Genomic DNA, 15,493 nt, shown 5'->3' on the forward strand with positions numbered 1-15,493 from the left:
CAGAGAATACACACAGAAAGTAAAGGGAAGAAAGGATTCTTATTCCAGGTTTTGCCATGAGTTTATGCGTTTGAACATACACCAAGGTTGCTTCTGAATGCAGAATTCAAACATACCAGACTTTGAGGGCCTTCTGGATAAATTAAGCTGACTGATGCGCTGTATCAGTGGATGTGCACTGAATTGAAAGCCAGGGGACTGCAGCGTGTATTTAGGTAGACTAGCAGTCTGGAGAGTGGGGAAGAAGAGTGCCAACAAACTGTTCATTTAGAGCAGAATCTCCAAACTATCTTCCAGATTTATTATCTTCTGACTTTTTGATTACACTTCCATATATTTCACAGCATTGACTAAACCTTTCCTACCCTCTCTAAACAACTGTCTGGTTTCTTCCCTTTTAATACAGGAATGACTTATTAGTAACTTTGCAAAGTTGAGATTAGAATTTACTTTGATGAAGGACTAAATCCTGGCACAGAGGTCTGAGAAGAACAGAACTGTAGACAACTATGTCCACATCAGTAACAGATACGAGATGGCACGCCACCCTGAATGAGGCACTGGGATTCCAAAAATTCTGCACTGCCACCATCTGTCAGTTGGTTTCTTAACACGCTGGTTAAATTTCTGTGGTCATCCCTCTTAGTCCTAATCTTCTGCCACTACCCCTTCCATTCAGCATAGTAAGACCTACAATAAGGTTTTAAAGATGCTGACAAATCACACATGTGAAGGGGCAGGCAATGCATGCAGGGAAATTTTTCAAGTTTTTGCTAGTTCTCCTTTTTAAAAATTTCTCAGTCTATAAAGTAAGAAAGCATCTTTTATAATAGGCTTATGTTCCTTAAAAACCATAATCATGTTAATTGCAGCACAGCACAGGAAGACCAGGTGTTCTACAGTCTAGTAATTTGTCACATTTTAGTTCATTATGCCACGTGCTGACGAGGTTGAAGATTTGTCGTCTCTGTATGAAATTCCAGACATAAAATTAATTTACCATGCATCTTTGAGAACCTTCCTGCTCCCTTCTGACTACCCTATGTCCCATGAGATTATTCGAAAACTTCACATCTTAAAACAATCTCAGATGGCTGTCATCTGTAAAGTCAACCTGTCAGAATTAATTTCCTTCCCATACAAAATGTGGAACAGTTCACATATATGTACAAAAATAGACACAGTAAAATAGATGCTATTCAGTCCAGTGCAGATGTTTCAGCACACTGAATCTTCTGAAAAGTAATTTATGTCCAAGGAGCAATGTCCCAATCACACTCAAAATGAGACTGCAATATATCATCTTTAGATACTCCAATTTCTTTTTAAATAATACACTTTACAGGTTGGCATTTAGTTATGAAGCTGAAGGGTGAATCTGAAAAAACAAAACAAAAAAAACCCCCACCAAAAAATGCCCAACCACCCTATTGTTCTCTATCCTTTTACTTCACAAGTTTTGTCGTCTACTGTATATAGCAAATGTACCTTGTGCTCTAAGTTATTTCTTTCTGTAGAGATATATTGGTTTTACACATAATTTCTATTTAGAATGTCTTTGAAAATATGCAAAAGCACAACATAACTATGGAATTGTAAATACATTACAAGACTGTCCAATTCTGTACGTTAACATAGTCAAAACAGCTATTTAAAGCTATCATACACTGCAAAACTACTCTACAGTTTTCACTTTCCAAGTTGATTATACTTACAGGGCATATTCTGCTAGAGGCAATTTGAAAACATCAAATACTTCCTTATTCTTCATCAAGTAAACTGAACGCAAGTAGGATACAAAACACTGAAAGAAAAAATAAAAGTCTTTCACAAAATAAGAAACCATTCAATTATCAACACATGAAACTAACATTGTACTGTTGCTCTAAACACAAAATAGAATTTCACTATTAAGTGGTTTAACATTGATTTCAGATTGAAATTCTTTTACACTATACCCATCAGCCAAAATTTATCAGTACTACAGAAGTGATGCAACTTCAAGTATTCAAATATTTCATTAAATGCACATCAATTGGCTGAATTTCCCAATGGTATGTCATGTTATTTTACCTAGAAGGAAAATATGGCAATTTAGTCAGAAGGAAACATCACTGATTCTTTTTTTTTTTCCCCAGCTTTGCCAGATGTTGTTATGCTATTCTGACATCTGAATTATGTGGAAGCATGAACAGACTGTGTTGCTATCAATCTATCTAAGGTGTCCTGACTTAATTTTAGCCACTAACAGAAAGTGATTCAACTTACTGTAGTTGCCTTTCACTGTGGCCTAAGATAATTTCTATTGCCTTGCATTTGCCATCAGCTCATCAAATATATAAATACATGAAGTCAATGAATGCAACTCAGTTGACCAATATAAATTCACTATACAACATTTACTAAGACTAGCCCAAGACTGAAGTTTCAATTAATCCCAGACATTTAACAAGAACCTGGAAGCACTGCATAACAGAATAACTTAATCTTGTGTTGCATTTTCCCTCCATCCTTCTCAAAAGGAAAGATTCTTATTCTTCTCATGTTTCTTTTACACAGTCTATTCCTGCCTGTCAGTAGCAGCATAAATACTGGAATATTTTAAGTATCAGAAAAGATCCTTGGATTTCTATTGCTCATAACCTAATCCCTAACACATACCAAAACTCCTACCACAAGGCTTAAACCAACAAACACTACTAACGATAGCCAATTAAGCTTGTAGGGTTATATTCAAGCATACTATAATCACACCCTTGTTCTGCTATGTACAGGCACCTGTCAGAGAAAATCATTGTATTAATAATTGTATTAATAATAATCTGGAATTTAACAAAAAAAAAAAAACCACAAAACAAAAACAAAAAACCCCCAAAAACCAAAAAACACAAACCCCTGTTTCTTGTCAACTTGAGACAGAGTAGGAAAAGACCCAACAGTTAGGAGTATCAATTTCTCAAGGGGATCCTTTAAATGCTTATAAGAGAAAAAACATTTCCAAAGGTGAAAAGATGAGACAGTAAATTAAGCAATGCCATAAAATAATACTTTCCCCCCTGGCAAATTGAAATAAAAACTATGAATTGTAAGATATGTAGAGCTAAGGGATATAGCTTTCAAGCTGCCCAACACTTCATTCTAGAAGTAAATTTTCATTTGCTTATTTTTCCAAATGATAAGTTTTTGATTAAATTATGTCTTTCAACTAATTTCAGCAGTGGAAGGTGCTAGCACAATCCATTCAGCTGCTACCAAGAATGAGGTGCGGAATAAAACACTTGTTTGCTCACATTAAATTATTAATCATTTTATGAAGATATCTAGAACCTTTAGGAAAAGGCTTCAAATTTGACAGATCTCATTAATCTACTGCTGTCCAGCAAGCAGTGACAAAAATAAATGACAGAGTTTATTTTTTTCTCTGTAGTGACAGATGGAAAAAAGCAGGTTAAACAAGAGGTATTTTTTCCATGAAGCTGAGAGTTGCAGATCTGAAGATCTACACGAGTCATTACATGCCCCAGGGTAGAAATATCATTCCGCCTGCTGGATAACCTATAAAGCCATCCACTTACGTTACTAGTATTTCTTTGGTACACATGGTCTAGAACTTAATAAGTGACAGATAAGGGGCAGAAGAAACACACTTTTTGCACATGTATCAAACCCTACAATAACTAAGAATGAACCACCAAAGAAATGCCAGATGTTCTAACTCGCATCTATCAGCTGTCAACAGGGTTCAGCCCCTTCAGACTCAAAACAATTTTTCAAGTTTGTCATGGACTGTATGCAGGATGGTATTGCTCTATGTTCAAAGAAATGGGCATCTAATTAAGGTAACAGGCTTCAAAGACCATTCAATAGTAATATAATGATGATTAAAGTCTTCAGCTGACCTCATTCGCTATTATTTTAGGCATTGTGAACACTTGCAGCAAAAGATACCCCCTACTCCAAGAACTTACACCCAAACTAGCAAAGTTAGATACTGCATAGAAGAACTGTTCTACTTTACAAGAAGAGAAATTAAGTACAGAAAGAGTAAACGACTTCTTTGATTTTCATTTGATTTCAGTACCTTTACTTTGACCTCCTTCTAAAATACTGTCATTCCTCCTGGATTTTAGTCAGTTCTCCTAAGACTTGGTCACTCAGTGCACACAGGCTGGACAGCTGAGGGAGAACAAGTTTAGTCAGTCTGAACTTTTTTTCCTGCTCTTTTATCAACTGCTGTTCTCCACTGCTATTTTGATATCACTTTCAAGGTTTTTTTTAAATAACTGAACATTTCAAAAATAGTATATGAATTAACTTATACCATTATGGAAAGTGTTATGGTTGGGCATCAGAAACATATTACAGCTCTATTACAATAGTAGCCAAAGGCCCCCAAAACCACCTGAGATTATCGTACAAGTACTAGAAACACATAAGGCAGCAAGTACTATGCTCTACTAATTTGCTACATTTAAGTTTTGATTTATTGATGCATTTCTTAGATAATTGTTTTAAATATTAAAACACACACAATTCAATTTATGTGCTGTTCTGACATAATTCAAAGTAACAGGGTGTGACTGGAATCTCAGGCTGTAACACCCTGCACGTCCCTCTGGTGTGATGGAGCATTTAACGGACAGACATCACTTCAGTGTCCCAGTATCTCCCCTCCACAGTAACATTCAAACTAGCAAGAAAAATATATGCTTTTTTAAACTGTTTTTCAGAACTGGATGAATTGATGTATTAAATACTAAAATTACAAGAAATGCCAAAAGGCAGCACCAGTCCATGAGAGGAACTGCAAAGGTTTCAAAGGAGCCCCAATCTGATTTACCCTTTCTTTCCAAGCAATAGCAGAGGAACCATGTCCTATCGAACAAACCATGAAGTTTGTTGAAGCAATCAGTAATCAAGAATTTTCTTTTATCTCTTTTTTTTTTAAACAAAGTAAAAGCACCTTGAAGTAAATCAACAAGCTCAGAGAACGCAATCACTTAGACCTCATGCCCTCAACACAGTAAACTACATCCCACCTGAACTTCAGTGCATAGCTGTGCTGTTTCACTGCTATCTGATCCATTCAGGTGAGGAATTTATTTCTTACAAATGTCAAGAATTTAGCACCTTGCAACAGATAGGCTAGACAGCACAACGCTCATGCCTTTGAGAAATCCAGCATTCCAGATAAGGATCCAAGGTCAGGATTTCATTTGCATTATTTGTATTGTTTTATTCACATTGATATGCAAGACTACTGGGGCACATTTGCACAGTATGTCTGAACACTCATACGTAATGCTTATTAAGGAGGGACGCTTCTGTGATAAACCACTTGTTCATACTTCAAAATTTTCAAAAATTTAATGTATATACAGTTTGTCTGAAAGATGACACTGCAATGCGACCCATAAATGAAAATCTGCAACAAAATGGGTTTGAAAGGATAATTAAATGTAAATTAAAATTTTCTGAAATTAAAGCTTTTATCTGTAACGCTGACAACCATGTTTGATTTTACTCTTGTGTTATTTTTAAACTTTATCATTATTTTCTTTTGCCCAATTCAGAATAATCTTAAGAAGAGATCTTAAAAGGCAAAGCCAGAACCAGAGAGGTTTATTAGTATTTTCATTCCAAGTGAGATGATGCTGGCTTCCTCCTACTCTCATCCTCCCCCAACCAGCTGCTCTGTCACTTCTGATACAAACTGGTGTAACTGCAACTTCCTGTGGCAGTTGCAGATGATCGTAATATGTCACCAGTACATCTGGCCTGTGCAACGTTAAGATGAAGCTTACGCTGACATTCCACATACTACAAGTAATACTTTGTGCTCTACAAAAACCTGTGATACCTAAACACCAAAAATAGTTTTAAAAGCAGTCCCTTGAACGTAGCCTTGGACATTTTATTCCCACTGACTTCCTCAGGCACTTTGATTTAAGACTCCTTGTTTAAGAAAGTAAGAATGACATTCCTCTGACCCAAGCTAGGTCACGTCACACAGGTTACCTTTGCAGTGCAAAGAAACCACCGTCCATCCATCTCAACGGGTTTTTAAGGTATCTATGTCATGATGCATCCTAGAAGTGCCTATTCCTCTCCATCAGCTATAAATAAAAGCTCAGGCAGACTAGCTCACACAGGACATCTAAAGTTAGGTGAGATGAACCTCACCTTAAGAGTCTTATATATTGCAACTTGCTCCATTTTACATCCAAGTTCAACAGAAAGGCTACAACTCTTAGTCTCTCTTTAAACATTTATGAACCCCTTTTCATTTTACCCTGCCACTAAGATTTACCAGAATATCTTCAGGTGTCATCAATCCCCACATTAGCTTAGACAAATAAAAAGTTATTTACACTAATCCAGAATTTCTGCAATCTTGTATTTCTCTGGCGTTGGCATTTCTGGGTATCTGATCATTTGGCCTTTGGTAGTGCTCTTTAAATTTTACCTGTATGTATAACAAGAAATGACAGAAAAGATTTTCTCACTATTCTTCCAATTATCTTGTTTCCCTGCATCTCAATTTGAACTCCTGATTTTGCATAGTTTGGAAGACACTTGGTACAACTACAGAATTCACAGGCTCATGATATCCACACAGTTTACAAAGAAACCAACCAACCTCAGAAAGCAAACATATTGCAGCATTACATTAACACAAGTAGTAAGGTCTATCCCAAAGAGTTCAAAGCCTAAAAATATTATAAAACCAGGCAAAGGTCAGCAAATGCGCCGAGTGATGGCAAGAGGAAGTGCAATGCCCAGAAATGTTTCAAAGGCCAGCTTCCATGGAAAGTGTCTTTTACAATTAGCTCATTCTAGTCCAGGAACCTACCTAGTTATTTTAAGTTTTTCTACCTTCCCTGAATCTACTAGAATCTTGGTGAAATTCACATATTGTTCATGGAGTCTTCCAACATTAATCAGCACAGCAAAAAAATCCCATTCATAGTCCCATTCATGTACTACTTCATCTTATCTGGAAAAGCTATTTTCCTTCTCTTTAAATTCAAATGGAAGTTAAAATGCTTTATTCAATGCATTGGATTTTACCACTGAGAAAGGACAAACTGTCGTTTATATTCAGGAGCTACAACAATAAAAATTGATGAAGAAAGGGGGCATGCGAGGCCTACACGGTTTCATATTTTTAATTTTTTAAGCCAAGGAATAAGATCTGCTACTTTTCAGTAACCTTTTACTATTATTATTATTATTTCAAAATGTTCTATATCAGCTCCCCAAGAAAAATCCTCGCAGGAAGAATTACCAATTTACTTATCTCCCTTCAATCAAAAGGATTACGGAACTGAAAAGGGTACACAGTCCTATTCTTCACCATGCTACCAAGGATACGTGATGAAAAAAAGATGTATTTGTACTGATTTAACAGCTTTATGGTTTACAGAATCACAGAATAGTTGAAGTTGAAAGGAACCTCTGGTGATCACCTAGTTCAAACCTCTGCTTAAAGCAAGGTCAGCTAGAGCAGGCTGCTCAGGAATGCACCTAGTTTTTAATATCCAACAATGGAGACTGCACAACTTCTCTGTGCAACCTGTTCTGATGTTCAACCACCCTCACAATAAAAGTTTTTCTCTTCGGTTTAAACAAAGTTTTTTTGTATATAAATTTGTGCCCATCACCTCCTCTCCTGTCATTGGGCACCTCTTGGAAGACTCCAGCTCTTTCTAATTTATACTTCTCTCCTAATACAGGAGATAGTCCAAGTGCTTGATCATCTTTGCGGTTCTTCATTGGTTTTGCCTCCAGTACGTCCATGTCTTGTTCTGGAAGCCTAGAAACAAGCTTTGCGCTCCAGATGTGTCTCACCAGGGCTGAGTAGAGTGGAAGGGAAGGACCACTGCCCTTTACCTGCCAGCAATGCTCTGCCTAATGCTGCCCAGAATGTGGTTGGCCTTCTTTGCTGCAAAGGCACATTGTTGGCTCATGTTCAGCCTGTTGTCCCCTAGGACAATCTGTTGCCCCAGGTCCTTTTCTGAAAAGTTGCCTTCCAGCCATTTGGTCCCAGTCTGTACTGGTCTATGGGGTTCCTCCTTCCCAGGTTCAGGTCTCAAACAGCTGGGAGACTCAAACATAACAGTAAAAACCCTCAAACAGTTGAGAAGCAGTGACTGCTAAATCAAAAATTACTTTCATACCCAAAACTCTAAAATAAGTATGTCCTCATCTATGCCTTAACTTTGGCACAACAGTAGTAGGTCAGGTGGATCTCCAGGCATTAGGATCATGAGCCCATGTCAACTCACACAGGCTATACAGGCGTACTTACCACCAACTGCTAATGCGTGATTATTGTTTCTATCGATGCCATGCTTTAAAGCTTAAAAATCAGAACAATTTAGCAGTTCCAAACACTGCTGCTAGGCCATATATGAGGTCAGTTAATCCAACAGCAGTTCTATTCAAGTAGCATGCCTCAAGAACTATAGTGCAGTAGATGACTTACCCTTTGAGCTTTGTCTTTTAACTCCTGATCTTGAGCTAAGAAAGCTTGCATCCTCTTTTGGATGTCTGTAAGTTTTTCAGGATTAATTCTAATTTAAAAAAAAAAAAAGGGGGAAGAAGGTTAGCTTTAATTATTAGAACGTGCAAAAATAAGCACCTAATAAGTTCTCAGGAGTATCTTCATGTCTTTTGCTTTGCTTTAATATGCATCAAGCTATTCTGACTATGAAAGAGCTTAGAATGGAACAATATTAAAGATGAAGCATACACTCCTCAAACAAATAATACAGAAAAGACAAATGGGAGCTCAGACTTTTTTTCCAGAGAGTTTTCAGTGAAGGTGGTGAAACTTCTTCCAAAGCAAAGCCTAAATTAGCAGTAAAAGAACTTCTTGGATTTATAAAAAAATATAAAGACAAAAAATATAAAAGAAGCATAATGAATTATAGTACTACTTTATACTGAGATAGTAGTCTTCATAAGGAAATTCTTAGCATTTTTGAAAGCTTAAGTAAGATCCAGTGCCCTGGGAATACAGAAATTTAAGTACTTCTTTCCTACAGCCAGATGAGCAAAAATAAAGGACATTGAGATTAAACAGATTTAAGAGCTCCTTCAAGATATTGATCAGGTGAATAAAGACCAGTGACTGTATTCTAGAAAATGCCATTAAACCTAGTGAGAAGGTATGGAAGTCCTCTCCCAGACTCTGGATTTTTACACTTATTCCAGTGATACCTACGCTATTCCAGGTTTATTTGCCCAGATCTTTTCTTACCTAATTCTGGTTTTGATCTGCTAGTGCCACCCAAGTGTATCATACAACCTACCAAACATGGTAGGAGGGTACCCCTCAAGTAGAGGTCAAAAGAGATGCACAGCTACCAGATTTCTTAACCTGGTTCTTGCTGCTGTGTGCCATGTCATCTCATACTGTACGACAAAACATAGCCTTTGCTGAAGGAAGTCAAGGAGAAAGAAAAAAAAAAAAATCAAAATCATGCCTCTTCACATAGCAGTATGACAGTCTAAAAAACATGACTGATTAAAAGACTAGGCAAGAAACATTTTATAGTCATATTTTGTAAGATAAGCCATTATGATCATCCATTATTCCTACTAAATATGAAAACAGCAATTAAGCAAGGGGTTAGAGGGTATTACCAAAGAATACTTTAATTTATAAAGACATCAAGCTTTATTCCTTCACCATTTCAATTTCTTATCTATGTCAGATACAGCCAGCGGAAAACTGTAGTGCACACGAGCTATTTAGCTACAGTTTTAGTGAAAGATCAAAAAGCTGAGTTCCAGTTTCAAGCCAGCATATAATTTGCTCTGAAAGTGGAAAGATTTAAGAAAGAAAAGAAGAGGCATGAAAAATTCAGTGGGGGACAAACTGACCAACAAGTCTTTGAAATGGAATGCAGGACAGAATGCACACAAGATACCAAAGATAGAAAAAGTAAAAAGAGAGAAGGCTCTTCTAGATTTTATTCTATAAAACAGGATTGAAAAGGTGATAACAAAAATATTTATGATCCTAACAAAGGAAAAATGGTAGAATAGGAAAATAAAAGCAGTGGCTTGCTTAATTCCAAATTGTATTAGAAAGTACAAAGTATACTATTTCACTGCAAAGGAAAGACAGGAGGAAGAGTAAAAAGGCTGGCTAGATGAAAAAAACCATGTTTACAATGACCTGAAACTCAAGAATAAAGTTTGAAGTAGAACTGAAGACAAGTGTAACAGCAGCACAAATGCACTGGGATAAATAAGAATTACAAGCACAAATGAGATACAAAAAGTAAAGAAGGGATAGCATGAATAACAACAACAAAAAAATATTAACATGAACACCAGTAGTAAGAGATCCCAGAGAAGTGTTGGATTGCTGTTAAGTTACGGGAAAGCTATTAAGAGATGACCTCAAGGCCCTTAAATTAGCCAGTGTCTTTTTTCCCTTGTCTTTGCTCCAAGTGGCAGCTGCACTCAGCTAACAACAGCTACAGCACAGTCCAAGCTCACTCCAGAATCACAAATCATAGGACAAGTACTTAAGATGAATCAGCTGGGTCAAAAGAAATTTGCTCCATAGCAACTAGAGAGAAAGTCAAAGCACTTTGAGTCATAGTTGTATCTATTCTTGAGAACTCATCTGAGATGGATAAAAATCTGAGACAGGGCAGGTAAATATAGTGCTCATCTTCAAAGGGTGCAAAAAAAGAGAAGTTAAACAATTAACTTTTTTCTTGACACCAAAAAACCAATTTGTAAGCACCTAAAGAAAATAAGCAAACACACAATGGCCAACATAGCTTAGTCAGAAGCAAAATATAACTAATCAGTTTGATTATCCTTCATAGCAGCATTAGCAGCCTTTAAGAACAGGAAGGAAACAGCAGATGTCATATTTGATGTCAGCAAAGCATCTGGCAGTTGCACATTCTCATAAGCTAGGGAAACATGGTCCACATGAAATCTTTAAGTAAATGCAAAAATGGCCTTGGAGCTGTATTCAAAGAGTAGTTGGGACTGTCAACTATTCACTGTCAAACTCAAAATGCATGCCAAGTTCCAGTTCTCACCTGGGCCCGCTATTACTCATTATTTTCTATGACTTGATTACTGTAGGAATATGATTCGTTATTTATAGGAGTCAATACATCATTGGGACTACAAGAATAATGAACAATAATCTTAGACAAGATGACATTTGTTGACTGCACATAAATGTTAGTTTGAGTAATTTGGTTGAGATTTGCAAGAAAAGGGTTTGAAAAAGACAGAAAACACAAGATACTTTACAGTTAAAGCATGGCAAGATGATGTGGTGTAAATCTAAGCAATGTCAACCAAGAATTTGGTGTCCCAAGCACATTTTGAGGTTGTGTGTTTGTTAATGAATGACTAAATTTGCAACACTGGATATTAAGAAGAGTTGTAACACTGGATTCTCTCCTCTCCAACACTGTATCATGACAACCACCCACTGTCGTCTTCATCTCATGCTGGGATTCCAAAAATAAGAAAGCTGGTCACTGTTAAATTGGATTTTGGTTTTAATGAGTTGGCGTGTTATTTTTTTTTTTTGAACAAATAAAACTCTTTACAATAATTATATACATGTGACTATTTGGCAAGAGAGACAAACCTAAACTATAAACACTTAAATGAATTATCACTATTTATAAGCTTGCCTAGACAACTAAGAGCCAGTGAGCTAGAACCAACTATGCAAAGACTAGAAGGGGATTTTATGGCATTGTCTGTCATTTTAACTAGGCTGTTTCTTTCTTTGTGAGAACAATTCTTGCATTTAAGGAGCAGTATAACTTTTTGAAACTTGTTTTGCCTAGCAGTTGCATAAATGGCCACACTTGATTGTGCCACGATATAAATATGAACTCAGCTTGCTTGGTCTTATGAACTGATCAAATGTGGCTTTCCAAATTTCCTGGTCCATATGCACTCTGCTTTCCCCTCATTTCCACTGTTTTTAACACCAGGATACAAACACTGCTTTAATTAGATATCCTCTCTTCCCCATCCCCTCCAAAGCAGAATTTAAACCACAAAAGCTCAACAACCACCAAAAAGACCATGCTGCCATCATGTAGCAAAACAGTTTCCATATTCCACCCGGCTTCCAAGCAGTGGCAGGTTTTGCTCTGCGCTCTCAGCCTGGAACGTGGCTCGCTGTGGTTACAGTGGACAACCTGGAAGGCTGGAGAGAGGAGGAATATCTGGGACCTAAGGACGGCTGCTCAGAGTTGCCAGCCTCACATCAGCAGATCACATGCAGGTGCATAACCACGCTGGTTAGTGACACTAATGAATTGTTCTACAGTAATTATGGTAATTGAGAGGCAGCAAGTTTTAATAGATTCCCTAGTATTAATATTACTGTCATTTGAAATATATATCCAGGTATTCTCCATTGTTGGGGAAAAAAAAAAAGTTTTGTTGTTGTTTTCTTGAAGAACTACATTTTTGTCATAATATTAAAGAAAGCAGTATTACATTGTGGGTATATGTATACTTGTACTTCCTTTGGTAAAATTTTCTAGGCACAAAATTTGTCACAGTAACGCCTTAGGAAGCATCTCTTATCTTGTTACTCAACAAAACTGGATGCCATGAATTAGTCTCAAGGTATTATCAAAAATAAGTTCAGTTTACAGCTTGCATGTAAAACTTTGAAATTATAGACACCTTGTAATATTTAGTACTTTCAGAATAGCTTTTTGCTATATTTGAATGCTCTAAAACATGATATTTATTATCACATATTTTGCATTTTCTCTTGCTCTGTTCGAACAATGAAAAAGAGATGTATTCCTGAAAGCACTCCCTGTAAATTGGCATCTTGTGCTGATTAGAAAGGAATGGTACACTATCAGGCTCTACAAGGAGCTTAGATTTAAAACTGAAAATTAAGATAACAGCCTAAACCCTAGCCTTTTGAATAGGTATTCAGGAAAAAAGTTATTCTCTCTCTGCTTTCAAATTATGGAACTGTTTTAAAAGCTCTGTCTAAATGAAATACAAACAGCTCTTAACATTTCTTTAAGTCAGAAAATACAAAACAAGGAAAGTAACAGAAAACGAGTTCTTGCGATCCCTACACAAGACAACAGGTTAACAAGAACAGCAAAACAAACACTTTAATTACAAAAAGCTTTCAGAATGAGTTTCAGAAGTTCAAAGAATTAAACTCTGTTGGCAGCGAGCAACGCTCATTACCTTCTAGCTCACAAGTTAAATCAATTCTTGATAACCTATAATTAGGTAAATATACACAAACAACACCAGAAGACTTCAACAGAAGACCTGGAACATGATCCATGGGTTGATGGAACTTCTTCAACAATTTATCAACTGCCAAAACATACCAGGGTTGTATTAATTGGGAAACTGGCTAGAAGTAAACAACCTAAGAAAATTTGTAGTTAAAAGCTTTTAGGATTAAACTGGTTTGCAATCCACAAGTAACTATAAGAATTTTTTTTTTTTTTTTAAGAACTTTAGTTAGCCTCTTAGAAGTACAAAGCCTTAACCACACTAGGTAGACAAATTCTAAGTGAAAGCATTCCCATTCATTAAGATGTTACAAATACTAATAAGGTATGTTTTGCAGATTGGAAAACTGGATCTCAGGGCAGGCTGTTAAAATATATTATCAATCAAAAGCCCTGACTTTGCTTATAATTATTCCAGTTAAGATTGTTACCTAAATGTATTTATTACACATATGCCCTAGTGGCTCAGTAAAAGAATGATTTTTTGGGGTGGTGTTTAAAAAAAAAATAAACAAACCAAAAAACCTTACTGTAATGCATCCTATTATTGAATTTACAGTTGAAAAAGCTAATGAAGTGAAAAAGATTCTCATTTAGTAATGAGAATTTCAGTAATGACAAATCCCAAAGTATGTGTTCACTTTATTTTTTAACTCAAGTTTTGACATAAACGTACATGGAAAGTGTAACAAATAACAGTTAACCTTGTAAGTAGTGGCAATTTCTTACCATCCTTCATTACACTAGAATTCAAAGAATACAGTATAGTTAATTTTGAGCAGACCTGGAGGTTTAAGCAATGAGGTAATAATAATCACTTAAAGTTCCACCCTATTTTGATTTCTTCTCAAAAACAATTATTCCACAAACATTTCCTGCATACAGTTAATTACCTTCTTTGCTTAGATATCCATATCTTTACCTTCAAATCATAGCTTTTCAAAGAAAGACGGTCGTAGCCTTGCTCATACCCACTTGTAGAGAAACTTAATTTCCTACCTTGCCATCCTTCTCTGGATTTCTTCTAGCTCCACTCTGTGATCTTTGGCATGGTGTAACCTGAACTATATAAGCATTCAAAATGGAGTCAGGTTCATACCGTATTTTCTGGCTTGCTTTCAATTCTTCTTCCATATTTCCTTCACGCTATGTTTCCTCTTTTAATTCAGCGTTAGACTCACAGGCTCAAAGAACAATGAACTTCCTCCTACCTATAGCTGCTAATTAAGAAATTACCACCAATTCTTTTAGTGCTGTGGGGTTTTTTTCCTGTTATTTTTACAGTTAAATGTTTTTGTCTTTCCTACATGTCCATTATTCTGCATTTAATAGAAACTGGAAATACAAGTGCTTTTTTATTTTTACATGGTATCATTACATGCTTCTGCAACTCCTTCAAAGTCAGTTCTCTTTTGTACAGATTCTACAGGTCTCCATCGGAATACTCTCTCTAGTATGTAAAATGACCATTTAGCCACATCTTTTATTTCCTGTTCTTCAACTAACTGATTCAGAAAGATCATGACAAACTGGGGAAATAGTCTAGAACTAAAGAAAAGACAGGTAAGAGAAGTAAGAATGATAACAGGTATAGAAACATACAAGGACAGATTAAAGAAATCTGCAAAAGAGAAAGTGATAGCATGATAATGTTCAATTACATAAAAAGTAGTTACAAAGAGTAAGAGAATACATAATTTTCCATATATTCTTGGCACAAGACAAAAGAAATATTTCACTTAAATTACAAGGCTTATCAGATAGTTGAAGAAAAAGCCTTAATGGCAGGAACTGTCGAGTATAGATGAGATCACTCTGGGAAATTGTGAAGATATTGGCAAGTCAGACAAGCATCTGATAAGAATGATTTATGTAGCTGATCCTGCCTTTCGGAAAGGAGATGGAATAGGTAACCTCTCAAGGTCTTTTCCTTCCTGCAATACTATCAAAATCTCCCTTGTTTGTCCAGCTCCAGGCAATTCAAGCACTTTACTCCATCAGGATTGTCATAGATTCATCACACATTATTCCTGCAGAAAGAAGGCTGAGTAACCGACAAACTATTAGTCACTTACTTGATTTCACTGACAGGTACCTTCCTCTGTGCCAGCTGTTCCACCATGCCTTTTTCTTCTGAGGGAAGCAATATTAACAAAGCTTCACCACCTTCTTTGTATCTGATCAGGGGGAAAACCACAAAAGAC

The 15,493-nt window shown here is 36.3% G+C and overlaps 1 protein-coding gene across 1 annotated transcript in view; it reads right to left on the reverse strand.

Annotated features, from left to right (window-relative positions):
* Positions 1-15,493, reverse strand: part of DDX10 (DEAD-box helicase 10) — a 193,499-nt gene that overhangs the window by 143,270 nt on the left and 34,736 nt on the right. The window contains exons 10-12 of the mRNA XM_054808723.1: positions 15,365-15,466; positions 8,489-8,576; positions 1,716-1,804 (exon numbers count right to left, since the gene is read on the reverse strand). Of these exons, the coding sequence (XP_054664698.1) occupies positions 1,716-1,804; positions 8,489-8,576; positions 15,365-15,466 (279 nt within the window). The remainder of the gene's footprint in view (positions 1-1,715; positions 1,805-8,488; positions 8,577-15,364; positions 15,467-15,493) is intronic.

Source organism: Grus americana, chromosome 1 (assembly GCF_028858705.1).
Source record: "Grus americana isolate bGruAme1 chromosome 1, bGruAme1.mat, whole genome shotgun sequence".
In the NCBI taxonomy this organism is placed as follows: Eukaryota; Metazoa; Chordata; class Aves; order Gruiformes; family Gruidae; genus Grus; species Grus americana.